A 27,986-nucleotide genomic window follows, 5' to 3' on the forward strand; every position below is an offset into this window, starting at 1 on the left:
ATTATACGACAAAAATTGACAATTCTATTTTGCGAAGTATAGATATTACTACGAACGTTGAATGAATTTTATTAGTTTCAATGAGCAATATAATTATTATGGAAGTGTTCACAGAATATAATAATAGAATCTCGTTTAGACTGTATTCAAATTTATTTGATAAATAAAAATCAAAAAATATTTACGGTTACAGTGCTTATAGTATACTAGTAACTAAAAAGTTATATGTTTCGGTTCGTAGAGAATGCACAAAAAGTTTTGCTGCATAAGGACAGTACATATTCGTTGGGAATTACTATTAATTATGCGAACACGATCTTTCACCGTTACACGGTAAAATAATCTTACGCTATTGCATTAAACTACATCTAACAAATCAGTTTTTTTTTCGGCGCAATAATTATACGGAAGCAATCTTTGGCAACTTTGAACAGTTTGAACGATTACTATTGAAATATTTCTAATTGACTGTTTAACATCGTACATTTTTGTTTTCTATTGTATAGTGAAAACGCGCACCGAATGTATTTGACATAATTGTCAAGACCTTCCTCAATAATAACAGTGAAATCGTAATGTTTTTAAAAACTTGACCTTCGTCGTTGAGACCCGTATCATCTGTATATATTACAATTACCTTTTGCATCGAAAAGAGTAATTTATATTATCTTTTACTATTTGTTTTCGAGATTCACGAGCTTTGCAAAAAAAAATTATTCAAAGTCAAAATATGTTTTAGTCATATAATTGTAATAATTATTTAATTTACAAAATTTGAATATTCAAAAACTAAATATTACGTAAAATTAGACTAAAAGTTTTATACTTGTAAATATTTTTATAGATATTTTCTTAACAATTATTATAAAGCACCATTAATATTCAAGCAAGAAAATATTCTTACGTACATAAAGAAACAATTATACATTTTAAAGAGAAAGAATTCGTCTAATAATTGGAAGCACTATATTATGAATAAATTCATTATTTTAGAAAATCGAGACAGTTTCATATGTAATATTTGTTTACACGTAATATAATAAATAGTCTTTGTCATGAGTTTCGAGTGATAAGAAAAATATATTGAACAAAATAAGATTAATCAAAAAAAGACAAATATATAATCAAATTGTCATTTCTTTAGCTGCAACTTTCTATTAGAAAGACATTTCTAGCGTACCACACATTAAATGTTAATATTTGGAAACATTTTATATCACCTTCAGTCATATATTAATTATATGACGTATCTAATGTTTTATGAAATTGTCAACAGTATACATTTATATGTGTGCTAGTTACCAGGTACTAGTTAATGTTTGCTTCATAAAAAAAGAACACTTCTTTTTTAGATTGGATATAATACAACTTTCGCTACAATGGAGGACTATGTACCTTTGGATAGTACTCATGGTTCAGAATTACTTTGCGCGGAAGTTATGCACTGATTTGTATGCCAGTTACACCAAACATGATTGTTCGAAATACAATTTTAGATTGCTATAATGAATATATATATATTTATATAATATCGTTTATTCTTAAATTAGGGTTAGAAAATAACATTTAAATTATTTAATGCAATGTCAACTAGTATATATAAAGTACAACACCTTTGCGTGGCATAGGCATTTCATTTTTTTTTTATTTTTAATAAATGATTTATGTATGGCATTTTTCGTTTGATTAGCCAAAACCTGAGGAGCTCATATTTTATGAAAGTATTAAGGTAGTCATATAAGGTGTTATCAATATACTTGACAACGCATCTTTAGTTAAATGAGCAATCTCTTGCAAAGGTATTCACATTATGAAGACATATGATTCTGACTCTGAAAATATAACAAATGCGCAAATTATATAAACAACCTGTCACCGTCGATGTTCGAATACTCATTTACATTGCGTACAACAATCTAATGTTACTTTGAACTTAGAAGGAAGCTTATACCTAATGCTTTTCAGACTATACCTCTTCTTTCTCACATAAGTAAAAGCAACGAGCTTTATTACTTGTTGTCACTGTATGATTTAAGAAGAACAAGAGATACAAGAGTTGATAATAGATTAAAATGTTAACGGAAGTCTTCTATATTATGCGAAAAAAGCATTGTTAATTATGAAATTCAAATGAAGAGATACTCATGTTGTTATCAATAAGTGAAAAGTCAAAAGGCACCGTGTTCCCCCAATATCTTACAAATATCTCATTGCACCTTAAAACAGATCAGAACGTACTTATGTCCGTCAATAAATAATACATCATGTAACTAAGTTTATATAGTTAAATGAGTCTTTCACTTCGAGGATACAAATAGTACTCGACATTTTAGAAAATATAATCTCAAATAAAATTTTTCAATCGATCAATATAAACATTCTTAAATAAGGTGGTAGCGTTTCACGCTATAATAGAAGAATTAAGAGCTTTTATACATTAAAATTTCAACACTTACTCTATAAATTCTCGATCATGCGTTAAAAAAAGATCGAGACTAGTTGGAACGTTTAAAATTTTTAACAATCTACTGTCGATAGATGTAAACGAATAATAACAGATCCATGGCTCAATTTGTTACACTTGAGACTAGAACGAGTCCTCCGTGGAGAATGCTAAGACGATAATTCGAGACCTAAACGTGCAAACGCCATTTCCTTTCGCAATCGTATAATTTCCCAATAAACATCATGAACTGCAACAAATATATAATATGAAAATCATTTGAAAATAAATTTCTCTAATTTATTAATTCTATATTTAGAATTTACTATATATCGTAAGTTAAATTTAAATCTATGATTTACCTGAGCTTTTGACAAGGCCACGTTCAACATAACGTAAATAATTCAAGAAATCGCAGACTGCTATAATCTATACAAAAAAAAGAAAGGACTTTCGTGAATTTTCATATTCTTTAGACTATAAATGACTTTATAAAATGTTTAAACTCACTCGATTGCGACAAATTTGTGATATGCTGTACCACTGATTTTCTTGATCCCCAAGTCTCATGCGATAATAACATTGTCGCGGTGCCTCCAGTAATATACATTTTCTGAAAACGATAGAATATATATTGTTTTTCAACATAACTTAAATTCTCTTTAATGCCGTGTTTCTGCAACTAAATATATGACTCACTTTCGAAAAGTAAATTTAGTTTTGTCACTTATAGCCTCGATAAATATAATACCATCAAGAACGGCTTGTCTAACTCTTATACCCAGCTCCTTATTAGGAAAATCAAGACAAAGATCGATGTCTTCTTTAAAAATTCTACCAACAAAAGGGTCACCTTTGTCTACACACGGATTAGCTTTCCATTTAAGAAACTCCGTGTGTATTCTTGGATCCACTTCTAAACCAAAATCTTTGCATTCTTTGTCTCTATCCTTTTCTGAATCTTTCTTCCAATCTCTTTCCAGAGATTCTCGATCAGTTGGTAGCGACGGTCTTTGTTCTCTCAATGGAGAGTCCGGTGGAGAATTCTCTCGTCCGTATTTTAAATTGAAATGTGACGGCGATCTAAGAAGAGAAACGTCTAAAATAGCCAATGTGTTTATAGATCGCTTTTACGGTAATTGTACCTTCGATGTTTTCTTGCAAAAAGACCTTGTTGACCATCTTCAATATTTAAACGACTTTTCGTGTCGATTTGGGGATGTAAATGGAAGTTTGGTTTCGCTGGCGTTGAAGTCAATACTAGTGTTTTCAGAGCTGCGACTTCGGCAGCCAGAACTTCAGCTTTCATACGACTTTCTTCCAATAGACGTTCCGCAGTGGCTTGGCGAACATTCGCTTCTCTAACCATGTTGTGCGCTTCCTATTCCACACGAGAATATTCGGTTACATTTGATAACATACGTTTTATATTATTTTTACAATTTTATTAATTTTTTTACTTGAAAAAGGCTGGCAGTGAGTTCTTCCAATTCAGCTTCGACATCCTGCTTAATTCTTGAAAGTCTAGTAACTTCCTCATCTTTCAATTTTAACTCCTCATGGGCTCTCTTAAGTTCATCTTGTAATTTTGCTACAGCTTGTTCCTTTACTTCGGCTATAGCCCTTCCCCACTGTAGAGTGGTCGGCGAAGGTGGCTGATTGTTCTGTTTCATAGAACATGGTCTCTCCTCGCTTTCTGAATTCTTAAGTCGAGAAAGCAGTCACTATTTTAATTAACATAAAATAATTATGCGTCTATATTAATCGGAATAAAAGCTTACCTGTATATCTTTAGAAGGTAATGATAGCTTTAAAGGGATATTATTACAGCAATTGATTTTGGATGAATCATTGATGTGATCTTTATTATTCGCTAAAATGTCTGCATCCACTTCGTCGAATGTAATAGGAGATGATTTCTTGTTGTGATTTTGATTTTCAAACAGTTTCTGTTCATTCTCGTTCAATCTTGCCAGAATGTCACAGGATTTTGAGAGTTTTCTTTCTTCCATCGTTGATGAATTTTAATATCGCAATAGGACATTGTGGAGCTTTCCTTGGTACTTGACTGAAAGAGCAGCGTTGGTTGAACTAGAACTGAATGTAATAATCATTAAAAAGAGGTATCCCACTGCTTTAAAATAGAGTAAATTGCTAAAACTTGACATTCCAACAACATTCAATAATTAGAGACTAATCTTAAAATAAACAGAAACTTATTGCACAATATCACACGCGTATATGTATGAATAGGTTTGGTATACGCGTAGAAATGTATCATATATGTACGATCTCTGAATCTAAAAACAGAAATTACAAAATGCACAATTTTGTTGCTCGTTTCATAAAGTGACTGAATTAATACTATAAGCATTTGCATTGCAATCTAAAGACGAATTCCCAGTTTCTTCATAATAATAGATTGTTATTATATTTGTTTAATAACTTAAATACGAACATGAAAAATAATAGTTAATATAATAATACCACGATAATTAGTTTAATTATTACAACAATGCGCTTCCGATTTATCATAATCGTAGAATGCTCGACAAAGGGAGTACAGCTTCTGCTAACGGAGTGCCTTAATTAATAGCAATTTATCTCTGTAATTACAACTGTGGAAGGGATAATTTTATCAAGTATTCTTTGAAGCTTGCGAAAGCGAGCGTTTATTTGATACTTGAAACAAGAGGAATCATATTTTTCACGCGGCAAGATGAGAAAAAAATAAGTCAGCATCCGCGCGCTCCGTGAAAAGAATTCAGCATCAAGAGAATCCGCGTATCGATCCGTGGTTGGTGTGATTCTAAACTGAACAGTATTTAACGTGCCAGCTTACCCGTAAACTTCTCTTTACGCAACTCTCCTGCCATTAGTGGATTTGACGAAGATCATTAAAAGATATTCAAGCGAAAGAGACGAGTAAGACGTCCGATACAGTTTTCGCGCAATATGTCAACTTCGTGTCACTCTTCCACGGCACGCAGCAGCCATCACCCTTTTAGTGAGCCGCAACCTGACTGAAACTGAACCACCAGTCCTAGTCGCACGGAATGAATGAACTTTCAAGCGCCACAGGTTACCTACTGTACAACACTCGTACTACCTCGTACCAGCTCGTACTTAAGCTCCGTAGATTACGAAGCGATTGGAGTTTACGCTCGTCTCGTATTACGCGAAGAATTTCGTTCATTTTAGCTCTTTTGTTAAAGAATTGTTTTCTTTTTTTTTTGTGAATCATGAAACATTATATTGATTTAAAATCCAATTTATATCGTACGAATACGTGATTAATTATATGTGCACGCATACATGTCGGAATAATCAAATTTTAGTAATTTCGCTCATTCAAAGTTGTTAAGAGATAGAAATGTTTTACAATATAATCACCGTTAGTATACAAGAATAGTTTAATATTGCTACATGTCCAAATGATCACCGTTAGTAAAGAAACAGTTAGTAAGCGATTCCTGTAGATTCAGAGAATTAAATGATATTTCTATACTTTGTAATGCGGTGATTTGTTGTTTCGTTTCTACAATTTTTATTCCTGAAAAAACAATCGGTTTTAAGATTTTACGAAATAGATGCGGACTCGACTTCGATTTCTTTTAATAGAAAATTGTACGAAGCTTTATCTGATCACTTTGCTATATATAGGCTTTGATAACACATGCATAAGAAATACTTAATTGAGTATGTACATACGAAGTGTTCGAGTGTTGAATATTCATTTTAAAATTTCATCGAGAACTTGGTTTTACAACTTGCTTTCAAGCGCCGCCGTTCAGATGCTGTCGAATAATAGTGTACCGTGCAACACGCACAGTCTTTCGCATATGTTCCGTAGTTTATTCAGTCACCAAAGTTCCCGAATATTTTCTACGAAATGTACACTCACGAAACTCAATAGTACCTGTGCACGCGTGAGGAATTTTACTGACAGAAACTGTGTTGGAACTCGTGTGATTCGCTTCGTTCTAATTGGATTAAAGTGATTCCAATTCGTAGTCAGTGTCATAGAAATTTACAATGTAATTATTTTCTCACGGTTCCGTTATACACGTTATTTCGGTCACACAGGCGTCCCAACGTTTTGCATGAAATTTTTATTATATACCGTGACAATCGCGAAAACTTCCGTATACGTAAAATATATCTTATTCTTTCATCTCAGCAGACGATATTTATTTAGAACGCTAACAATTTAACCAACCTTGTTTCGTTTCTCCATCCATAGCAATTTATGTTTTCTTCTTTACCGTTATATGTAAATACGCTATAGCGTTTGATATTTTTCGAAAGTAATTTTCCATTTGCATTCCTCCTTTGTTTCTACGTGACAAGAACACTGTATTATCTACCGAGATTCGTATGTTTTTAAACAATCTACACAATGGATATAGAAAGTAAGTACTTATATTCAGTATTATTATATCGCATTTATGTTGTGATTAAATGGTTTCATTTATTAAATTCTATATTAATTTTACGCCTCGACAGGATTAATTAAAAGAAAGAAACGTGTGAAACGAGACGGCAATCTTAAACAATTGGCCGTAGTTGTAAAAGAGCTTGGAGATCTATATTTTGAAACAGGAAAGTATGAAGAAGCCTTACAGGAGTACACAGAACAGTACGAGGTTTGTAACGTCATAAATGACAAATTGAATGTTGCCGTGGCTCACAGAATGATTGGAGAAATACAGGCGAATCTTGGGGCCTACGAGGAAGCATTGAAACATCAAAATTTTTATCTGGGTTTGTTTTTTTAATGACCATTAATTCGCAAAGTTATGCAGACAACGAAAGTAATAACAATTTTGTCTTAGGTAGAAGGAGCCAAGGAAATGAACAGTTTATTAGAGGAGCAAAGAGCTTATGCCACGTTGGGTAGAACATATTTTTGCTGGGGTGAAAGTTTGGTCGAAAAGTCTGAGAAAAAGCCAGAGATTCTATCTAATGCGAGGAAAGCATACATGAAGAGTATACGACTGTGCAATGAGTATATTTGTCTTTTTATGCGTACATAGTACATAATATTGATTCTTTATCTAAGGAATACTTTTACTTTATTGATCAATTATTTAGATTAGGAGATTCGAATATAGAATTAAAGGAACTAATGACTATGAGGGCACGATTACTTTTAAATCTGGGTTTAGTGCTAGAAGCTCAGAAAGAACATTCTCAAGCTGTGGATCTCATGGAAAAAGCAGCAGGATTATGCGAAACTCACAGCTTACAAGAAGATTTCCATAGAACACAAATTGCTCTGGGTGGAATTTACGAACGTAAACATGATTACGAATCAGCGTTACGACACTTTGAAAGAGCCGCTGATGTCGACAACATGCTTCTGAAAGCAGAGGCACAACTTTTTCAAGCCGAATTACTTTTGAGAATAGAAAGATGGTATGAATCGCGAAAGATACTGGTCTCTCTTTATATTATGGAGAATTTACCTAAAAACACGAAGCAACAAGTAGAAAAGAATCTTAGAATAGGTATACACTTATAAAAAAATATTTTAGAAATATAGTTAATTTAACATGCTTTGTAATAACAATTTCAATTTGCAGTGGCAACTTTACATTCAGCAGAACAAGCTTTAAGCACAGAAAAAAGTACAAGTGAAAAGTTAAAACATTACGAAATACTCGGGGATGCATCGGTTGCAGCAAATTGTTTTGAGAAAGCAATTGGTTACTACAGAGAAATGCTTAAATGCGCGGAAGACATCAAAAGCGATCGCACGGGAGCAGCTTATTTGAGCTTAGCACAGACTCTGAAGGATATAGGACAATATAACGAAGCGTTAGAATTTGCATATAAGGAGTTGCAGTTCTGCACAGATCCTCGTGAAATTTCTAGATCAGCCTTATTTTTAGCAGATTTATTGATAGCGACTGAAGCAACGGACGAAAAAATTCAAGATACGTATAACTTAGCTTTGAAGAACGCAAAACTTTGTAACGATGTTTCCTTGGAAACGGCCGTTTTAAAAGAACGTTTAAATTATTTAATAGACTATGGAAGTGTAGAAGAGGTGAAGGCGCTTCGAGAAAAGTTAGATACTCTGAAAGAATTATCCGTTGATACAGATAGTGAAAATGAATCGGAGGGAAATGATATCGGAGCGAATATTTGTTTGGAAGATTTATCGGATGTAGAAACTGAATTGAGAGCCAAGGAAGAGAACAAAATTAGTAGAAAACGAACCAGGAAAAAATCAATGGTTATAAAACGAAACGAAAAGGGTGAGACACAGCTTCATGTAGCCTGTATCAATGGAAACATCGAAAACGTAGAGAAATTACTGGAAGCTGGTCATTCAACAAATGTTCGAGATCATTTTGGTTGGACTCCTCTCCACGAGGCTGCTAATCACGGTCACGTAGAAGTTGCAAAATTATTGTTACAACATGGTGCAGACGTGAATGATCCTGGAAGTATTATGTGTCAGGGGGTTACGCCTCTTCACGACGCAGCATCTTGTGGTAATGTCTGTATGATGAAACTTTTAATAGAGCATGGGGCAAACATAGAGCTTAAAACGAACGAAGGTGACACGGTATTGGATTGTTTAGAAAACTGGAGGGATCGCGTTGATTACTTATCTCCAGAAGAACAGGCAGATTATAATGAAATTCATAAGATCTTGTCCGCTATGCTTCCAACAAGCACCAAAAAAGATTCGAGCCTGTCAAATAAATCACCGCGTAATTCTAGAAAGTCCACTAACAATGAACGGGATAATACAGAAAAGATTTCGGCAGGAGAAGACTACAAAAGAACTATAGCTAACTTAAAGCACCGAAGCGATCCAATCGGGACATCTTTAACTAATACTAAACGTATTGTAAATCCGCTTTTGAACAGCGAAGAAGTTCTTTTAGATAATTGGTTGGAAGACGATATTAATGAAAGCTTTTGGCAAAAGAAATATTCTGATGATAATTTTAGTACAATGAAAAGAAAGTCAAGCAGCGGTGATATTAATCATGACAAAAATTCAAAAAGGCAAAAAACGAAGGATCAAGACTTTATATCAAATGAGAACGAAATTGAATTAATTGAAGATAAAAGTACTGACAGTTGCGATACTGTAGTAGCGCAGTCTCTGAATTATAGTAAACCTCAGAAGAGAAGGCAGCAATTGTGTCTGTTGTCGGCTGGATTCACAAAGGAAAACATTTCTCGAAGTCCTTCGCCTACAGATTTACCTTCCACCAATCTGGTCTCTAAAGAAGCTAACGTTTTAATAAAATCAATTATTTTAAATATTTCTGTAGACGAGAAAACATTCCAAACTCAGGTAGAACTGTCGACTGCAGTACAACCCTCAGTGGATGATATATTGATTGACATCGAAAGATTGTTTCATAATGATACTGGCTGTAAAGCGAAGTTCCATTTGAAAACTATGAACGGTATTGCGATAAACTCCAATAATGTATTCACTATTTTGAACGAAGGGGATATAGTGAAAAATTTCAAATGCGAAATAGTTGACTTGGAAACTCCGCCTATAGTTGAACGATACGGGACCATTTGTGGTACTTATAACATAAAAGTACGCGAGGTCATATTAAAATGTTTAAAGTCCTGCGAGAATACGTTTATATTGAGATTGAAACAAGAAGATATGAGCAGACAGGAACTCGTATCTGTATTGAAGACATTGGTATATGAAAAGAATGTTCAAATTCTCGATTTATCGAACGGAGAATTACAGGATATAGCTGAAGTCTTGAACGATTGCATTCTTAAATTGTCGGGCTTGCAAGAATTGCATTTGCAAGGTTGCAATATAAATGCAACGTGTTTAAATAAATTAAAGAAATTGCCTCCACAACTTAAGTTATTGGATCTCAGTTACAATCCGCTTGGGTCGGAAAGTCATGAAATACTTTTAAAACTGCTCGCTCCTTTACTGCAACTTCGTACTTTAAATTTACGACACTGTCTCTTATCTAGCTCTTGCTTCCTTTTGAACAACAATAATTTGGTGAATTTGGATATATCTTGGAATAACTTCACCGAAGATGAACCCAGTACCGTCTTACAAAGACAGTTGCTTAATTTAAATTTGTCATTTACTACATCATCAAGCAGACATAGTTTAGTTAAAAGCATATTCAATGCAACAGATTTCTCATTAACAAATTTGGAATATTTGGAGCTTGCTGCTTGCCATTTATCGGATACAGATGTAAAAAAAATATTGACGCAAGCGTCGAATCTTTCTAAATTGATACTGAGAGGAAATAGAGAAATAGGAGTGCAATCTCTGAATTTATTATTAAAGTATACCCCTACATTAAGACATATCGATGTTAGTGGTTGCAAAACTATTGTCGAATATCCTGATCCGGCAGGATACATCAAGAGTCCGGAAATTTGTTCAGTTATTGTGAGCATGTTATCGAACGTGTGCGAATACTGGCTTCATTTATGGCGAGGAAAGGCAATTATGAAGATATTGCCTCATAATCTTGTAATTTTTAAACCCGTTAATCAGAAACTTGCGAATTGAAGATCAATATTTTTCTATGTACAAATTTGTATAAAGTTTTATCGTAGTGTTAAGTATTTTTATAATGAAAAATATTTTATATTTTATATAGATTTCCATTCTTTGACAAACTAGACTTTAATAAAATTTTATATTTATACAATGACTATATGATTTATTTAATATTTCGAAAACGCCGTAACGAATCGTTTGCGAAGTTTCTCTAGTTCAATATTGCACATATAATTAGCATATTGTTTTCTGTAACATTATTCGATGTCAACAAATCTCTCTACGAGGTATGAAATTACATCGCGATTTTTTCGTAGTTTTTGTTACAAGGATAAGAAGATTCCTTCCCTTCGTGAGTTTCAGAGAATAGAATGTAGATGGTGCGAGCGGTGCGTTTAAAAAAGTATTAAATCTCCAAATCCGGTCGGTAGTTACACCGAAAATCACGTGAGGCGAAATTAGTGTTACATGTGTCGCGTGTGTGCTGCGCGCTTGCGCGACCTTAACGCAAGGTGACCGCCTCAAACTTGCGAAAGATGCGAGTGTTATTCGTCTCTGGGCAGCATACGTGTGTTGTCCTTTCACGGCACCGGCTTCGACGGATGTATTGCAAAGTACCGGTCAAGTTTTGTGCCTAAGTACACTGAAAATCGACGACGCAGGCAATAGATCTTGCTTGTCGAGTCACTGCCCGCGAAGAACCGCACCGAAAATCGTATTGTTTCATCGTAATAATTTGTGTAATAACAAACTTTTCAGTAGGGAAGTTGTAAAATCGCGACGGCGAAAGTAAGATCAATCAAAGTGTCACCACTCGATTATTTTAATCTCGCGTAATAGCGTAGACAAGTACAAGAGAGTATAAAATTGCAGATAAACACCGAGTTGAAAACTCTCGAGTCGCAACACACTACACAACGAAACCGAGATGTTTGCTTCAGATGTAGATCATGAGAAAAGGAAGCAGATTTCCGTACGAGGCATCGTTGACGTCGAGAACGTTGGAAATTTTAAGAAAACCTTCAATCGACATTTGCATTACACGCTGGTGAAAGATCGTAATGTGGCAACAAGCAGAGATTACTTCTTTGCTTTGGCACATAGCGTCAAGGACAACTTAGTGTCTAGATGGATACGTACTCAGCAATACTACTACGAGAAGGACCCGAAGGTATGTTTGTTTATGAGAGTACTCTCTTCCACGATTTACCTTATTTATTTCACATTATTATAAAACTACAAATACATTCTCCGTAAAATACTGTAAAAGTATCGTTCTATGGTTATAGTTTATTACTATGTCTGCAAATTAATTTCTTGTGTTTGACATACAATATTATAATTGTGTATCAACGGAAAATATGATTTCCTTGCCTTAGATTTTTGTATGTAGAACAGCACGATATAATAGAGGATTATAGATACACGTAAATGTATTTGAAACGAAGTATTTGTATAATATTACGGATATTATTCTCCGTCGATATTTCAATTCTCTCGGTTACGTTATGTTGCCTGTTGATAACGATATGTGCATGTAATAACTGCCGGTCAATGACTTTCCGCGCTATTGCTAATAGAAGCGCGGTTAAATTTTACGGAATAAATTTGTAACAAACGCGATAATTAAATTAACGAACAGCAGCGATTATCAATGACCTTCACCTTTGAACGTTTCGGCAACATTTTTTGAAATTATTAAGACTTCTTTATAAGGATGATAACGTTTGTTAGACAAGATTATTCTCCATGATCGAAGAAATAAAGGATTAAACTTGAACCGCGAGCGTACGTATAATTTTCGCAACGATTCGAAGTGACGTGTACGAATATGCGTATAATACTATTTATGCAAGAATAATGGTCTATATCGCGATGAACCTTTGAAATAGATATGCAACACGTTGCAGTGGCTATTTTCGTTTGGCCTTACCATCGGCTCACCCCGAGGTCTCAAGCCAAACAGTTTCCCCATTCTTTTACCAATGCCATGCTCGCGATAAGATTTTATTCTTGAAACCATTCCAATTACATCGATCGCTTATTAATAATTGTTTATCAACTATTTACGAGGTCGTGTTAATTAACGTTACAATAATAACGTGTTTTTCGTATTGCGAACATACAGCTATCAACGATCGAATCGAATAAGCAGGGAAGTTTCCGGGAAAACTAGAGACGGACAATAAAGTTAAAAATAAAGTTGAAGAATGTGAAAAGTTAAATGGTCAAAATTAAAAGGAAAATAAAATCAAATGAACTTGCTCTTATTACCATTTGGAAAATAACGACAATAAAAGACAAGTTAAATAGATAAGTGGATGGAGGTAGATAATCTGCGATGGTGGACGAGAGCTAGAGGGGGATAGAGCGGGTAAAGGAGATGAACAAATGATCGAGGATTGCTTCTATTAAATAAATTTCTTCAAGATATAAGTGTAATTAGATATATATATAATACTTTTTATTTCGAAGATTATTCAATTTTTAATGCTATATTTCAACTGTTAGAACGTAAGTCACGTGATGCGGTCCTATTAAAAGCCGAGAAGCACGTATGCTATGTTCGCTGCTGCATTACATATTTGGATCAAGTCCCGTATTATTTTGAAAACGTTTGTTATTGTATTATATTAGTAAACAGTCTGAAATTCCATACGTATATGATCTTCTGCATTTTTTATATATGCATTTCACCGTTCAAAGTATTCGATATCTTTTATAATCCGAAATCGTACGCAGTGCTGTACGCGTAAATTACGAACCCGAATGGACACGAATATAAAACCGTAATAAAAAATGAATTCTTTGCGCGTCATCTGACGTCAGTTCTCATTTCGAAAACGAGTTCCAATTTATTTTTATTCATAGGACGATCGAAGCGTCTAAGATAAGATTTATATTAATTCTGTGACGGGATCCACCAAAAACGAAAAGTCTAATTTAATATACCGAAACAGCCGTGAGTCATAATTCACGATACAAGCTGAGGAATTTTTAATTGGATGAATCATAGTTCAATGTCTTCTTATTTGTTTTTTCATGCTGTTTATAATTAGAGCATCCCATTAAATTAAACATTTGAGTTTTTTTTTTGAACAAGATAAGATTACATTGCAGACAACATTTAATTTTTTTTTTAATAAGATAATATGTTTTGTTTTAGAGGGTTTATTATCTCTCCTTGGAATATTATATGGGAAGAACCCTTCAAAACACCATGATCAACTTGGGTATTCAAGGTGCTTGCGATGAGGCTATGTATCAGGTTGGTATGAAATATTTAGAAGATAAATCATCAAATACAGATCGATACTAATTGTTTTTCATTGTTCACGATATAGATGGGTTTGAATATTGAAGAATTGGAAGAACTCGAGGAAGATGCTGGTCTAGGAAACGGTGGTTTGGGAAGGCTCGCTGCTTGTTTCCTTGACAGCATGGCTACATTGGGCTTAGCAGCCTATGGATATGGTATTCGATATGAATATGGAATATTTGCTCAAAAAATTAAAAATGGAGAACAGGTAGAGGAACCAGACGATTGGTTAAGATATGGTAACCCATGGGAAAAGGCGAGACCTGAGTTTATGCTTCCTGTTAACTTTTATGGACAAGTTATTGATACCCCTGAGGGGAAGAAGTGGGTGAATACACAGGTAAAGACTACATAAATAAATAAAGCAATACAGTAATTTATTTTCAATATATACATGTGTATTATGTATTTGTTTGCAGGTTGTATTTGCCATGCCCTATGATAATCCAGTTCCAGGATATAAAAATAATGTAGTAAATACTCTTAGACTGTGGTCTGCTAAATCTCCAGTTGAATTCAATCTTCAATTTTGTAAGCATGCTTTATTAGTCAATGCTTAAAACTAAAATTTAAAATGTTTAGGAATGATGTAATAAAAATGTTCAATATTATTTTCAGTCAATAATGGTGATTATATCCAAGCTGTAATTGATCGTAATTTGGCAGAGAACATTTCTAGAGTATTATATCCTAATGATAACTTCTTCGAGGGAAAAGAATTGCGTCTGAAACAGGAGTATTTCATGGTGGCCGCGACTTTACAAGACATCATACGCAGGTATACATATGTTCGTTTGTAACTGCCCCTTTATATCTTTGTGTAAAATTATGGTAATTCTATATAAAACATTGATTATATACTTATAGATACAAAGCTAGTAAATTTGGCTCAAAGGAACATCACCGAACAGATTTTGATTTGTTCCCCGATAAAGTCGCTATCCAACTCAACGACACCCATCCTTCTTTGGCCATACCCGAGCTAATGAGGATTCTTATTGATGTCGAAGGTCTTCCATGGGAAAAGGTCACTTTATTACAATGTTTTATCATAATATGTTTCACATAAAATTTACTGAGCCATTATAACCGCTTGTTTCGATAAAAAGGCTTGGGACATCACAACCAGGACTTGTGCCTACACCAATCATACAGTGCTTCCGGAGGCCCTTGAAAGGTGGCCAACAAGCATGTTGGAAAGTATTTTGCCTCGGCATTTGCAAATAATTTATCATATCAATTTCCTACACTTGCAAAATGTTACCGCCAAGTTTCCAAATGATATGGATCGCCTTCGTCGCATGTCGTTAATCGAGGAAGAGGGCGAGAAAAGAGTTAACATGGCACATTTATCTATCGTTGGTAGTCACGCGATTAATGGTGTAGCGGCGTTACATTCAGAAATTCTGAAAGCGAGCGTGTAAGTTTTTCTATGCTTTGAACTGCTTTATTCGTAATTTTAAGAACGTCTGTAACTCATTCGTTGTTCTAGTTTTAAAGATTTCTACGAAATGACGCCGGAGAAGTTCCAGAATAAGACGAACGGTATTACGCCAAGAAGGTGGCTCCTTTTGTGTAATCCGAATCTTTCTGACATCATCGAAGAAGTAAGCATACAATGTATAATTTAATATAACGCTTATCATTTTTTATTTTCAATCAATAATCAATCCATAAATCGTAATACAATTTATTTTTTTATTTATGTATTTTTAGAAAATTGGGGATGAATGGACGGTGCATCTGGAACAGTTGGCACAGCTTAAACAATGGGCTAAAGATCCAGTCTTCCAACGCAGCGTTATTAAAGTCAAACAAGAGAATAAGCTGAAAGTAGCACAATTACTTAAAGAGGACTACGGTGTTGCAGTGAATCCCGATTCTATCTACGATATTCAGGTACATGGTTTACTTGAGAATGTATTAGAATGAATGTTCACGCTATGAATAAATAATAATACTGTATTATACAAATTAAACACAGGTGAAACGAATACACGAGTACAAGAGGCAATTGTTGAATTGCTTGCATGTGATTACGCTCTACAATAGAATAAAGAAGGATCCGTCCGCGCCATTTGTTCCGCGTACCGTCATGATCGGAGGAAAAGCAGCGCCGGGTTATCATTTGGCGAAAAAAATTATAAAATTGATATGCAGCGTGGGCAATGTCATAAACAACGATCCAATCGTTGGTGACAAATTGAAGTTAATCTACCTGGAAAATTATCGAGTCACTTTGGCGGAAAAGATAATTCCGGCTGCAGATTTAAGTGAACAAATTTCAACTGCTGGTACCGAGGCATCCGGCACGGGAAATATGAAATTCATGGTAAACGATAATTTATTCATCGAACTATTTCTTTGTCAACATTGATTTTTAAACGTTTGAAATGTTATATTTGAAATTACAGTTAAATGGAGCACTTACAGTTGGTACGTTGGATGGTGCCAACGTCGAAATGGCTGAGGAAATGGGCAATGAAAATATATTCATCTTTGGCATGACAGTCGAAGAAGTAGAAGAATTGCAGAGGAAAGGATATAATGCCTATGATTATTATAATAGAATCCCTGAATTGAAACAATGTATTGATCAAATCCAGGGTGGCTTCTTTAGCCCCAATAATCCAGATGAATTTAAGGACATCTCCAATGTCCTACTCAACTGGGACAGATTCTATCTGTTTGCCGATTACGAAAGCTACATTAAAACGCAAGATCGCATTAGCAAAATTTATCTAGATGAAAAGAAATGGGTAGAAATGGCGATTCATAATATTGCTTCGTCTGGAAAATTCTCTTCGGATCGTACAATCGCTGAATACGCTCGTGAAATTTGGGGAGTCGAGCCCACCTGGCAACGACTTCCCGCGCCTCATGAACCACGAGATATTTAAATTATCATTTTTTTTGGCTTACGTACGTTTTCGCTTATTACGCTCACGACTGACAGTCGTTTTTTTTTTATTTTTTGTTCTGTTCTTTTTTTTTTAAATAGCTGAACGTATTATTCTTGAGAAAGCGTGAGTAATTTTGTAAAATGATTTTACAAATAAAGCAGCAAATGAATTGGCCTCGTCACAAGATGAATAGTAAACAGAGGAACATCTAATAGGAAGAATTTATTTTTTAAAAAATGATTTATTGTATTTATATGTAGTTTTGCCAACAAGCGATCGTAAATTATTCACACTTCCTTAAAGAAGCATCTACTGCCTGAAATTTGTTGAAAAATGTTACTATTAATAATCATCGACTGATCATCAAGAGGAGAAGAAAATTAATACGATGTGAAAACACTTCTCATGTTCCTACATTCTAGCTAACAATATATATTTTAATACAGAAACTCAACATCATTTCCTAAGAAGATAAAGATAAAAGCAGTCTAGTCGATAGAAATTCTTGATAATAACTTCAAAGGCTATTTTTTTCACACTTTTTTACTTGTAAATAAAGTATCCATTACAATGTTATACAAAGAACAAAGAATTTACTCATTGTTAACTAAGTCAGATATCACTAAAAAGATTACAATAACAAAACAAAATTAAGGTATTTATCATAGAACTATAAACCCTTCATTATGATATTAATAACAATATTTAATTATATATTTAATAATGTTTATGTTGTATGAGATTGTATTAATACTCTAAAAATGCTTTTTAGAAATTTTAAAATTAAATTTTATGAAAAACACTCTAATGGTTTTTTTATTATACATATATATATATAATACATACGTATAAACCTGTTAAGAAAATATACTCTGAAGTGGGGTCCAGAAAGAGAACGGTCTCCACAAGAAACTAAATTATTATCATTAACTTTTAATTTGCAATATTATACTAAAAGTTACTAAGATAATTGTTGACACAAAGGTAGTACTTATATTGCATTTGTCTAGCAAACCACACCTTAAGTTCAACGAGATAAATATTTTCTAATCAGGCTGCATATATGTGGTCGGAATTCGAAGTGCATAGCATATTGTTTGAATTAATCATTGTTCACGATTATCCGAAAGTATGTCTGCACACCATGATGAAATTGTTCCGCAAAGAAGGGAAAATGCTCTGCGAGAGTTTTCGTTTGTCGACGAGGATACAATACCCATAGTGAGTATTGATCGACGTTAGAAGAATTTTAGATCTTAGGTCATAGAAAATGCAAACATAGATTTACAAAAAATTGGGTGTTTTTGTCTCTAACCTTTCTTCACTCGATAAAATATGTACGTGATATAACGTATTGAGCAATTTAGTTAGATCACAAAACGAAATAAGAATACCGACAAATTTGCATCCTGTATCCATTTATTTCATGCATCAACTATTTAAACGATTAAATAGTTTCATTAGCTCTACAATTATCTTACAGTTTCCTTCGATATTCGAAATCATGAATCGGCTTACAACGAACGAAATAGCATCAAATATACAATAAGATATGTATGTATGTATGATCTTATTATATATGTTTAAACATACATTATTATATGTTCTTGGAAAAACCTGTGAAATGTTTGTAGGGTGAAGAATATGTTGTAAAATAAACTTCAACAATATGTACACGTGCCAACGTGCTCCATTTATTTTACTACTAGGCAGCATTCTAATTTGATATCATGCTTTTCTATATTTGAACATGTTTTATCTTTCGGACAAAACTGTTCCTATATATTAACCGCTAAAGAAAACGTATCATCTTTAACGAAATGGAAATTATACTTAAAAAATGCACACGACGATTGCAATGGAATTGACTTTTGTATACGTTTTCTAGCATGTTACCTTTTAATGTTATCTTCTTCATTTGTCAAAGTCTGATAGAAAATATAGATTTTTTTATTTGTTTTAATTAATATACAGGAAGTTCTACTATGAAATTAATGTACCGAGATGAGAATATCTCTATAGGTTAGAGTCCGTCCGTTATACGACAATAAAAGATTTCATAGAACACGCTATCCCAACATTTCTGTAATTATACTATTACAAACTCGATCATTTCATTTATTTTAATCAATTTTGTACGTTCGTTTAAAGTGATCTTTACATTCAATTACCATCTTCTTAAATACAGGTGCACGAACGATCGTTTCGTATTAAAATCAAGATGAACAGCTGCATCCAAAGAAAAATTGTTCTCATGGAGACTAATGTCGAGGATTCGAATCAAAACTTTGACTAGTTTATATGTACGCATTTCCAATATATTTAAGTATTCGCATTTGCAAAGTATGCCACATGTTCTGTCTATACAAAAATTAAAATCTGGATACGATCACTTCAATAGATTTCCATTTAGAACATCAGTGCTCTGAAAGAGTTTGATTCGCGTAGTCCCTTTGGCGCAGAGGATAGCGCGTTGGACTTCTAATCCAAAGGTCGCGGGTTCGATCCCCGCAAGGGATGATCCGTTTTGCTATCGAAATTAATACTTTTCGATTCGATGTACGCATTCTTTTTCATGTAATTATTAATATTTAATCAAATAATCAGTGCATCTTATTTCCTTACATCTATAAAATATTAAAATCATTTTTTTTTTTTTGTAATGTTCTGTCCTCGATGGTAAAAACATTTTATATTATAGTTGGAAGAAAATGTTAGATGATAGTAATATTAACCATCTATAAACATTGTAATAAAGAGTTATCAATATTCTAAAAGATAGTATCATATCCGTTGGTGATGCAGGAAAAAGTATTCTGTTCCAGAATGATTCAAAACCGTGTCCATTGAAGCCTCTTAAATCGACGTCGGCCATAGTAATTACAGGTTATATCCCACCAAATGTATTAAGGTGATTATCTGGCTTAATCGAAATATTACAATATACGTATATATTAATTGCTGTGTAAAACATTGTAGGTTTTCAGTAAATTTATTATGCAAAACAACAGGTAACGTTGCGTTGCATTTTAATCCCCGATTGGACAGAGGATATGTTGTACGAAACACAAAATACAAAGGAACATGGGAGGAGGAGGAAACGTGTTCTCCTGCCAGCCATTTAACATTCCGATGCAACTCTTATATACACATTTTAATATTTTGCACGGCCAATGAATTTCAGGCAAACGTTTCATTAATATCTGATTCATTCTAGACCTTTAAAAATGCGCATATATGTAAGAGGTGGAATTATTTTTATAGATCGCGGTAAATGGAGAACATTTTTGTTCGTTTTCCTACAGGATGTCTCTAGATGATATAGCGAGCCTCGAAATAATCGGCTCGCTGGAAGACACCAGATATCGACAGCTCGAATTATTCGTATATCCTGATTCAAAGATATGCAAGTCGAGCACTTTCTTGACTTTGAAAGCTGATAAACCGCTCGTCGATCTTCTCGTACGTTCTTTTTCTATCATTGCATGCTACGGAATTTACAAACTTACAAAATTAACATCCATATTATTTATTATCTATACAGAGCGTACCAACTACCGTGGATCTTGGAAATGAATTCAAGATAGGAACTAGATTATTTATAGCTGGAAGATTAAAACTTCTTCCTCATTCGTAAGTTTTCAGTTTAATTAAAATATATTTTGTAATGGTATATATCTACATTAGCAACAATAACTATTTGCTTTAAGAAATTATTAATATACTTTAATTTTGTACAGATTCTACGTAAATCTTCAGAAAGGACAAATAATCTATCCTCATCCCATTATTGCTTTGCATTTAAATCCGCGCTTTTTATATGGTAGCAACGCGCCCTACGTCGTAATGAACTGTTGGTCGAATGGATCATGGGGACACGAAGAAAGACATCACGGACATTTATCATGGATGCCCGGTCGTAATTTTCTGCTAACGTCTGTTTCGTTACCTTTATAGGAGTTCGTCGAAGAGTATGATACTGCTAAAATGTTAACCGTTCGCTTTTATTTAACAGAATTCGTTGTGAATGCGATGCATACTCGATATGGCTTGGCGACAAAATGATCGGTGAATTCAAACACAGGTGTGAACCGAGTCTCATCAACACTCTCAAAATATCTGGAGACATTGTACTTCACGAATTAGCTATAACGCATATGGTTTAATTCAAGATTCTATGACCTGTTCTTAATTATACGAAGGAGGTATACTTTTTATTTTATTTTCTTTTTGCAGCATAATTTGTATAATTGGAACCTCACATACATAGCTTTGTATAATATATATATATATATACATGTATCTGTATTACAAACATTTGTACACAAATGTGATTAAAATATGTTATAATAAAAATTGAGAAAAGAATTGAAAATCCGATCAAGTGATCGACCAATTCAAGAACCATATCTAGGGACAACGGGACTCTTGAATCGAAAGTTCTATGGGTTCTCATTGGTTGACGATTCACGGATGAATACATATGGCTGCTCTCGTTTCCTTTTTTCGTCATTGACAACGAGGGCAGCACTGTGTATTCAGCTGTGAATCGTCAGCCAATAAGACCATAGCAATTCGCTGCATTCTCTCGATATAAGAGACACCTTGCCCCCCGGTTAGGGTTCTTGGATCGAGAGATTACACCTGGATGGCCTGCTCAAATCATTTCGTTAAGTTGGCTGCACCTATATTTCGAATTATTTGTTGACCAATTAATAGTTTGAAATTAATTTCGGTAAAACAGTGCTTTCGACAAATACAGAATTGCTGTTTAAAGTACTGTAAAAAATTCTACGACAAGAAATTCATTTGGAAATTTTTATATTAACAAGATATTGATTGAAATTGAGAATGACAGTAAATATTGTTGAACGGGTACAGAGATTCCACTGTGAATGAGTGTTGTTTATTTTTGATAGAAATATGTATCAAACTTGTAATAATTATGAAGATGAATTTGAACCGAGACTCACCCCGAAACCAGCTTCTAAATTCGATGTAAGTGTTTTTTCGAAAATAATTTAATTTTTTTATTCAGTTCAAGCAAGTTTCAAAGCAATGATTGTGAATTTTTTAAATATCTAACATATTTTTTTATGGTTGAATTTTTAGTGTTTCACGTTACCATCAGTTCCTGAAGTTTCTTTAATATTTGATATACCTGTAAGCCGTAAAACTGTGGATCAAAATGGTTTTCCTTCGCCTCAGACAGGATCTAAAGATTTAAGACATCAAAATAATGGTTCTTACGCAGCATGGAAGGAACAAAACTATTCAGGGAAGCCGGTACCATCTGTACAGTTCAATTGTACAACATCTCCGAAGGCACAACATTCTCAGAATTATAAGACAAACCTTTATCGTGAAGAAAATGGATTAGGGGAATCACAAGAAAGGAGTAGTAGTTCCAGAAGGGATTTTAACAGTAGTCCTAGAAGGGACTTTAACAGTAGCCCAAGGTATAAAGAGAAAGAAATCTATAGAGAAAGCAATAATATACATAAACATAGTCATAGAACTTACGAAGATAATTTAGTGCAAGTTGAACAAAGACATAATGAGAGCAGTAATAAAACAAAACATACGGATTCTGTAACAAATGGACCACGTGTATATTTAAATAGTTGCGATATCAATGAGAAAGAACATTCTCCGCTTGTATACGAAGGAAAGTTAGTAACACATAATTTTGAACAACAGAAAGTAAAATTTGCTGATTCGTGCAATGAAGCTGCCATACAAAATTTTCCCATAAATTCGAATGGTTTAAATAGAAATGAGTTTCCATTACCGCCTTATGTGAGCCAACAATACCCTTACTTTAATGCAAATGCATACCCCTTTCCACCTCCTTATCCTCCTCCTAATATGGATAATCAAGAAACAGTTAAAAATTTATTACAAATTATAACTAGCCAAAATGAGCAAATTAAGTCTTTGCAAACACAAGTCGATAGACTGTTGAAAATGCAGGAGGAGAATTTAAAAGAAAGGAAGAATTGTTCTTGCTCGTCTCAAATACAACAGCACGGTCAATTAATTAAAAATAATGAAACCATTAGTTACAATAGAGTTCCGCAGAATTCCAAGCAACAGCTGTGTCAATACGAGCCATCCAAAACTAGAGAAACAAATAATTGTAATGACACTGAAAATGTTAAGCAAACAGAATTGTTGTTGACAGAAACACAGTCGAGACAAGCTTTTATGGAGCAAAAGGTTTCTATCGGTGTAATGACTAGCTTTGAATTTACCGTACAAAATAGTCCTTTCACCGTGGACATCGACGATTATGAAAAGAATGAGAGCCAACAAGAAAAAGGAAATTTAAATTTGAGTAATAGCCTGCACGACAGCGGTATCGCACATGAATCGCTCAGAAGATATAAGAATTCTTTCAATCGAATACCTAGCGGACAGTTAGAAAATATAGTTGAAGATTCTGAGAGTTATATGTCGTCTAGTCAACAGCAAAGTAGTAACTTAAATGCGAGTATTTCTGTGAAAGATTTAGATAAACAGGCCTATACGGATCCTCGAAAAGAGATAGGCAATCATAGAATAGAATCTCCTAAGTTATGTAAAACCGTGACCGCAAGAATAAATCAAACCGAAAATGCGCAGAGACATTTAGAAAGAAATGATGAGAAAGAAACAAGAAATCATAAAACTTTCAAACCACCAGAATTACAAAAGAAATTAACAGAATATAATACAGAAGAAAATGGCAATCATAAAACAAATCCTTTTTCCAGTCAAAATCAATGTATGAAGTTTAATACACAAAGAGATAGCGATTCTGTAAAGACGAACAATTCCACCGAATATTATAAAAATTATCGAAAAGAAGGCGAGACTGTTACCAAACGTGGCAGTTGTATTGAAGATAGCCTTATCCTAAATGGTGGAGATTTAAATATAAATGAAAGGCCGCCCACTCCAGATCCTAGCATACACGTTGAAATGCAGGAATATTCCAGTGATGAGGATAGCGAGAAAATTAAACGTAGTTCCAAAGTAGGATGGACTTTTTATAATAATGTACTAGGACAAGTGAATCAATTGTTGCAGAATTCCCCCGTAATAGATGATCAGCAACAAGATCCAAGAAAAATAAGTCAAAATGAACGAGACGAGGCCGAAAATAGAGCATTAGATACCGTTAAAGTTGCTACACTAGAACAACTAAAGAAACTTGGAATTAGCATAAACGAAAATCAAGAACATAAAGCTACAAATAACAGTAATAAGTACGTATGATTAATTCTTCTATTACATGAGTTTTCAGTTAATATTTCTTTCGATAATATCGTTAATATGATGCTCAATAATTTGTATAATTTGTTTGATAGGATGTCGTTCGATTCTTCGTACTATCCGCGTTTGGATTATCAAGCAAACATGACCCAAGCTACAAGTGCTGTAAATGAAACAAACACAAGCATGCATATGAAAGCGCTGGCTTTGAAATATTTAACTGATGAACAGCTCTCTGAATTAGCCATACAAAGACAAGGTTCAGCAGCTGTAAAACATCTTATGCTTAGCAATGTACAAGGCACAAACATGTCTTTTGCTACAATGCGTTATCTAGAGAGATATCAATTACTTCCTGGGAAGAATAATGTTCAAACAGAAGGTGAGACAATGAATTATCATAATTTCTAATTAAATGGGAAAACTAAAACAGTCACTGTTTATAATTAATGTAAGAAATTATGTTCTAAATGAGATCTGATTTTATTATTAATAGCTTCTTTCCTTTCAACAGATATTGATAAAGGATATGTTGAGACACCTCCAAAGGTTGATATGAAAAATGCCAATACGAAAAATAGTCCTCCATTGCAACGATTTCCTTTCACTCAAACACCAAGAACGACTTGTCCTAGTAAGATTCTTGACATTTCAACTTTAAAACAACAGCCTAAACTTTTATAAAAATCGACAATATCGACATATCCATACCTTATCATTCCGAAATATTGTTTAATTTATCTACTATTATTATATGACAACGTTAACAATGCACTTCTCCATATTTATTTATAAAGAACCAAAGGAATAAGAACGAATAACATTCAATAAGATATCTTTACCGTATATTTTTACAATCGTTTTATTATACTCTAATATTAGACAGAAATTATTATAGAAGTGTAGTAGTATATGAAGTAGTTTACAGCGTAAAAATGATATATACAAAATTCATACAAATCATTTATCTAATAATGCGTATCGTTATTTTATAGTTGAATGTCCCCTACATTGGGAAAATAATAATTTCATTTTTTACCAATATAAATATAAATATGATATTTCGTGTTCCTATAAAAAGTATACATTTAATGATCTTAAGATGAAAGACAGACTGTTCCAACAACGCGCTACAAAACTTGGCTAATTAATTATATAAAGTCTTTTTACACAATGATTTATTTTTTCACCTAGTATATGCTCTATGTAAACTAATATTAATAAAATTACATCTTGCGAATAAATTTGTAATAAAAATTATATGGCTAAATTTGAATTTAGAAGCAATGAGCCTCAATATGATAAAAGATTAATAAAAAAAAAAACTACGAAGAGCTTTTAATAACAATTATAACATTTGGTGGTGACATTTACATATTTGAGAAATAAAGAAATATATACTAGTAAGTTTTTAACACACAACAGAATCTAATTTTGTACATTAAATAATAGTTGCATTCTTTCTCCTGTTATCCATAAAACATGTTTTCGAATGTAACTTAAAGATATTATAACATAAAATAAAATTTAATAGTAAAGCAATAAATTTTATTTAAACAACTCGATAATGGTAGAATTCCATAACTAAATGACTAATATTAATACCTGCACATAATGTCATAATATACATTAGTAATGTAATTGGTAATGCGGACAAAATCACATGTGGTTTACTCAGTATTTCAATACCTAAAATAAACAAAAAATGGTTTGACGATATCGTAAATTATGAAATAGAACATTTGTTTCACTTAATATAGTTTAACATGCTTGATATAAAATTACTACTTACTCGTGTATCCCAGAAAAGTAATATAAATGTAGTAACCAACAGCTATCAGCCAAATTGTATTTCCAACAAATCGTGACGAAAATGTGTCATAATTTATGAGTCCTGCAAGTAAATGAATATTTTTAAGCTATTATGAAACCACAAATTATGTTATGATCATAAAAAAAACATACATACCATTATATAAAAATAGTTGTACAATATGAAGTATTACTAAAGGTGGAAAAAATGCATTTAAATGAATGTCAAATGCATATCCCCATTCTACATCTTGAACTCTGTCAACTCTTAAATAACGATTCGTTATAAACCTGCAAAATGTCATATCAACCATGTATGTCATCATATATGCAACAGCATTATTACAGTATGATATTATACACATCGGTAAACTTTACCAGAATGTTGTGGCCACTACTAAACCAGCCACAAGATAATCAATGAATATCATATAAAATAGAAGCTTTATGAATTGAAAAAATCCTAGACCCAAAACTATTGTGAAACCGACAGAAGATATGCATAAACAGCACATTAGCAGTACTAAAAATGCAGGATCATCTCTTGCAAATTGTGATTTGGTTTCTAAAATTAAAACAAATCATTACTCACAATGTTATACCAGCATATATAAATTGTGAACAGAATAACATACGTTTTCTACTTTGAAAATTTCTGTATACTTTTTGCGGTGATATGAACAAAAAGATCATTTGCCATAGAGCAAACTCGAAATCCATTTGCTCAAATTTTAATAGTTTCCTCAAATATTTATAACATTTTGTTGCAGCTCCCATGCAATCTTGCCTATAAAACATACGTATATTAGACAGAATAGTTGTAAAAAATGTAATACATGTATCAGACAAGTTAACATGTACCTGTAAGTTATTGGCATTGGCAAATTTGAGCCCAACTCGCTTGGACCAGGTGAATTACATCTACTCACTGGCGGCGAAGTGGAATACTTCATTTTAGTATTTATTTAGGTAAAAGAATAACTTAACAAATAATGATGACCTTCTTTGCAGGCTTTGAGCGATATGAAAAAAGAAAGCAATTACTGTGACAAAGAGAAAAATTTGCTTTAGACATTTAACCTTGCGTTAATAAACAATCAAGAAATGTTAAACCATTTATGTACCAATTTCTTTTTTCTCACAATAACTAATATCATTTACTCATAGTCTTCTTCGATTAAAACAGACAAGTTTTATTCCTGTCAAACAGACGTATTATATATTATTGTAGGTTATGTTTATACACGTATTTATCATTGAATCGTGAAAATTATAATTTATAACAGTGTTTATTGTTCCTTCGTGTAGTTAAATATGGTAAATACTTAATTATTATAGCAACACTGCTAAAAGTATAAAACATTACTCTCCCGTCACCTACAGAAATCAAGATTACCGAAAGCGCAATGCCATTGGCTTTATTCCATTGAATCAAGTTCCATGCATGTGTGTAATACATATATACATGGATAGATGGAAGATGTTTACTATCCAGATGCATGTGTATATGAAGCTGATTCCAAACTAAACAAATCAATTTTAGATGAGATCTTTTTTATTACTTTAAATTTCAGATGATTTTTTTCTTAAGTTGGACGACAAAATTGACAATATTCTATGAGATTTAATTTAAAAATGGAAGAACATTCAATTCTTAAATTTGATTAAAAAAGTGTGAAGTATTTTATGTAAATCTGGTAGAATTAGAATATTGATGAG

The 27,986-nt window shown here is 33.1% G+C and overlaps 6 protein-coding genes and 1 non-coding gene across 13 annotated transcripts; 5 read left to right on the forward strand and 2 right to left on the reverse strand.

The window, feature by feature from the left end:
* Positions 1-129: 129 nt before the first annotated feature.
* On the reverse strand, positions 130-6,301 carry LOC144478501 (guanine nucleotide exchange factor for Rab-3A). Of its 4 annotated transcripts, XM_078196449.1 has the most exons (9): positions 6,155-6,301; positions 5,837-5,996; positions 4,225-4,540; positions 3,904-4,146; positions 3,589-3,824; positions 3,143-3,526; positions 2,954-3,056; positions 2,806-2,872; positions 130-2,693 (listed from the first exon to the last, which is right to left on the reverse strand). In XM_078196449.1, the coding sequence occupies exons 3-9, from the start codon at positions 4,453-4,455 to the stop codon at positions 2,614-2,616; spliced, it is 1,344 nt and encodes a 447-aa protein (XP_078052575.1). In that variant the 5' UTR covers positions 4,456-4,540; positions 5,837-5,996; positions 6,155-6,301; the 3' UTR covers positions 130-2,613. The 4 variants fall into 4 exon arrangements, with proteins under 4 accessions (XP_078052575.1, XP_078052576.1, XP_078052574.1 ...); XM_078196450.1 differs by lacking the exon at positions 5,837-5,996 and having other exon boundaries at positions 6,155-6,288; XM_078196448.1 differs by lacking the exons at positions 5,837-5,996; positions 6,155-6,301 and adding an exon at positions 5,286-5,691.
* A 42-nt stretch (positions 6,302-6,343) lies between these two features.
* Positions 6,344-11,130, forward strand: LOC144478499 (tonsoku-like protein). Of its 2 annotated transcripts, XM_078196444.1 has the most exons (5): positions 6,344-6,855; positions 6,950-7,207; positions 7,283-7,451; positions 7,538-7,953; positions 8,029-11,130. In XM_078196444.1, the coding sequence occupies exons 1-5, from the start codon at positions 6,843-6,845 to the stop codon at positions 10,983-10,985; spliced, it is 3,813 nt and encodes a 1,270-aa protein (XP_078052570.1). In that variant the 5' UTR covers positions 6,344-6,842; the 3' UTR covers positions 10,986-11,130. The 2 variants fall into 2 exon arrangements, with proteins under 2 accessions (XP_078052570.1, XP_078052571.1); XM_078196445.1 differs by lacking the exon at positions 6,344-6,855 and having other exon boundaries at positions 7,086-7,207; positions 7,279-7,451.
* A 374-nt stretch (positions 11,131-11,504) lies between these two features.
* On the forward strand, positions 11,505-18,000 carry Glyp (glycogen phosphorylase). The gene is made up of 12 exons (XM_078196446.1): positions 11,505-11,765; positions 11,850-12,147; positions 14,143-14,244; positions 14,321-14,635; positions 14,715-14,826; positions 14,914-15,073; positions 15,163-15,322; positions 15,405-15,715; positions 15,788-15,902; positions 16,012-16,194; positions 16,280-16,627; positions 16,710-18,000. The coding sequence occupies exons 2-12, from the start codon at positions 11,905-11,907 to the stop codon at positions 17,193-17,195; spliced, it is 2,535 nt and encodes an 844-aa protein (XP_078052572.1). The 5' UTR covers positions 11,505-11,765; positions 11,850-11,904; the 3' UTR covers positions 17,196-18,000.
* Positions 18,001-18,033: 33 nt separating this feature from the next.
* LOC144478502 (galectin-8) lies at positions 18,034-21,514 on the forward strand. 3 transcript variants are annotated; one of them, XM_078196454.1, is made up of 8 exons: positions 18,034-18,419; positions 18,682-18,756; positions 20,024-20,109; positions 20,178-20,382; positions 20,463-20,660; positions 20,743-20,831; positions 20,939-21,133; positions 21,214-21,514. In XM_078196454.1, the coding sequence occupies exons 2-8, from the start codon at positions 18,751-18,753 to the stop codon at positions 21,362-21,364; spliced, it is 930 nt and encodes a 309-aa protein (XP_078052580.1). In that variant the 5' UTR covers positions 18,034-18,419; positions 18,682-18,750; the 3' UTR covers positions 21,365-21,514. The 3 variants fall into 3 exon arrangements, with proteins under 3 accessions (XP_078052580.1, XP_078052578.1, XP_078052579.1); XM_078196453.1 differs by lacking the exons at positions 18,034-18,419; positions 18,682-18,756 and adding exons at positions 19,080-19,501; positions 19,600-19,757; XM_078196452.1 differs by lacking the exon at positions 18,682-18,756 and having other exon boundaries at positions 18,037-18,419.
* Positions 19,646-19,718, forward strand: Trnar-ucu (transfer RNA arginine (anticodon UCU)). Its single transcript has one exon. It is a non-coding gene; the product is annotated as a tRNA-Arg (tRNA).
* Positions 21,515-21,752: 238 nt separating the features above from the next.
* LOC144478266 (uncharacterized) lies at positions 21,753-25,521 on the forward strand. Its single transcript, XM_078196032.1, has 4 exons — positions 21,753-22,196; positions 22,311-24,448; positions 24,551-24,837; positions 24,970-25,521. Exons 1-4 carry the CDS (start codon positions 22,122-22,124, stop codon positions 25,137-25,139), a joined length of 2,670 nt encoding a protein of 889 aa, XP_078052158.1. The 5' UTR covers positions 21,753-22,121; the 3' UTR covers positions 25,140-25,521.
* Unc50 (Unc50 RNA binding protein) lies at positions 25,346-27,688 on the reverse strand. The gene is made up of 7 exons (XM_078196033.1): positions 27,392-27,688; positions 27,129-27,310; positions 26,903-27,054; positions 26,646-26,832; positions 26,425-26,558; positions 26,248-26,349; positions 25,346-26,144 (listed from the first exon to the last, which is right to left on the reverse strand). Exons 2-7 carry the CDS (start codon positions 27,218-27,220, stop codon positions 26,008-26,010), a joined length of 804 nt encoding a protein of 267 aa, XP_078052159.1. The 5' UTR covers positions 27,221-27,310; positions 27,392-27,688; the 3' UTR covers positions 25,346-26,007.
* Positions 27,689-27,986: the final 298 nt, after the last annotated feature.

This window comes from Augochlora pura, chromosome 2 (assembly GCF_028453695.1).
Source record: "Augochlora pura isolate Apur16 chromosome 2, APUR_v2.2.1, whole genome shotgun sequence".
Lineage (NCBI taxonomy): Eukaryota > Metazoa > Arthropoda > Insecta > Hymenoptera > Halictidae > Augochlora > Augochlora pura.

Bases quoted from the DNA above. Each gene is read 5' to 3' on its own strand.
- LOC144478501 (XM_078196449.1), bottom strand. From the start codon at position 4,455: ATGGAAGAAAGAAAACTCTCAAAATCCTGTGACATTCTGGCAAGATTG. The intron at 3,825-3,903 runs GTAAAAAAATTA...CGTGTGGAATAG, and splicing joins TCACTGCCAGCCTTTTTCAA to GAAGCGCACAACATGGTTAG. The intron at 2,873-2,953 runs GTGAGTTTAAAC...TTTTTTGTATAG, and splicing joins CACAAATTTGTCGCAATCGA to ATTATAGCAGTCTGCGATTT.
- LOC144478499 (XM_078196444.1), top strand. The intron at 7,452-7,537 runs GTATATTTGTCT...TCAATTATTTAG, and splicing joins AGTATACGACTGTGCAATGA to ATTAGGAGATTCGAATATAG. The intron at 7,954-8,028 runs GTATACACTTAT...TTCAATTTGCAG, and splicing joins AGAAAAGAATCTTAGAATAG to TGGCAACTTTACATTCAGCA.
- LOC144478266 (XM_078196032.1), top strand. From the start codon at position 22,122: ATGTATCAAACTTGTAATAATTATGAAGATGAATTTGAACCGAGACTC. The intron at 22,197-22,310 runs GTAAGTGTTTTT...TTGAATTTTTAG, and splicing joins AACCAGCTTCTAAATTCGAT to TGTTTCACGTTACCATCAGT. The intron at 24,449-24,550 runs GTACGTATGATT...TTTGTTTGATAG, and splicing joins GCTACAAATAACAGTAATAA to GATGTCGTTCGATTCTTCGT.
- Glyp (XM_078196446.1), top strand. From the start codon at position 11,905: ATGTTTGCTTCAGATGTAGATCATGAGAAAAGGAAGCAGATTTCCGTA. The intron at 15,716-15,787 runs GTAAGTTTTTCT...TCGTTGTTCTAG, and splicing joins GAAATTCTGAAAGCGAGCGT to TTTTAAAGATTTCTACGAAA. The intron at 15,903-16,011 runs GTAAGCATACAA...ATGTATTTTTAG, and splicing joins TTTCTGACATCATCGAAGAA to AAAATTGGGGATGAATGGAC.
- Unc50 (XM_078196033.1), bottom strand. From the start codon at position 27,220: ATGAAGTATTCCACTTCGCCGCCAGTGAGTAGATGTAATTCACCTGGT. The intron at 27,055-27,128 runs GTACATGTTAAC...TATGTTTTATAG, and splicing joins CCAATGCCAATAACTTACAG to GCAAGATTGCATGGGAGCTG. The intron at 26,559-26,645 runs GTAAAGTTTACC...GACATTTTGCAG, and splicing joins GTAGTGGCCACAACATTCTG to GTTTATAACGAATCGTTATT.
- LOC144478502 (XM_078196452.1), top strand. From the start codon at position 18,330: ATGTCTGCACACCATGATGAAATTGTTCCGCAAAGAAGGGAAAATGCT. The intron at 20,832-20,938 runs GTAAGTTTTCAG...AATTTTGTACAG, and splicing joins TTAAAACTTCTTCCTCATTC to ATTCTACGTAAATCTTCAGA. The intron at 21,134-21,213 runs GTCTGTTTCGTT...TTTATTTAACAG, and splicing joins GGTCGTAATTTTCTGCTAAC to AATTCGTTGTGAATGCGATG.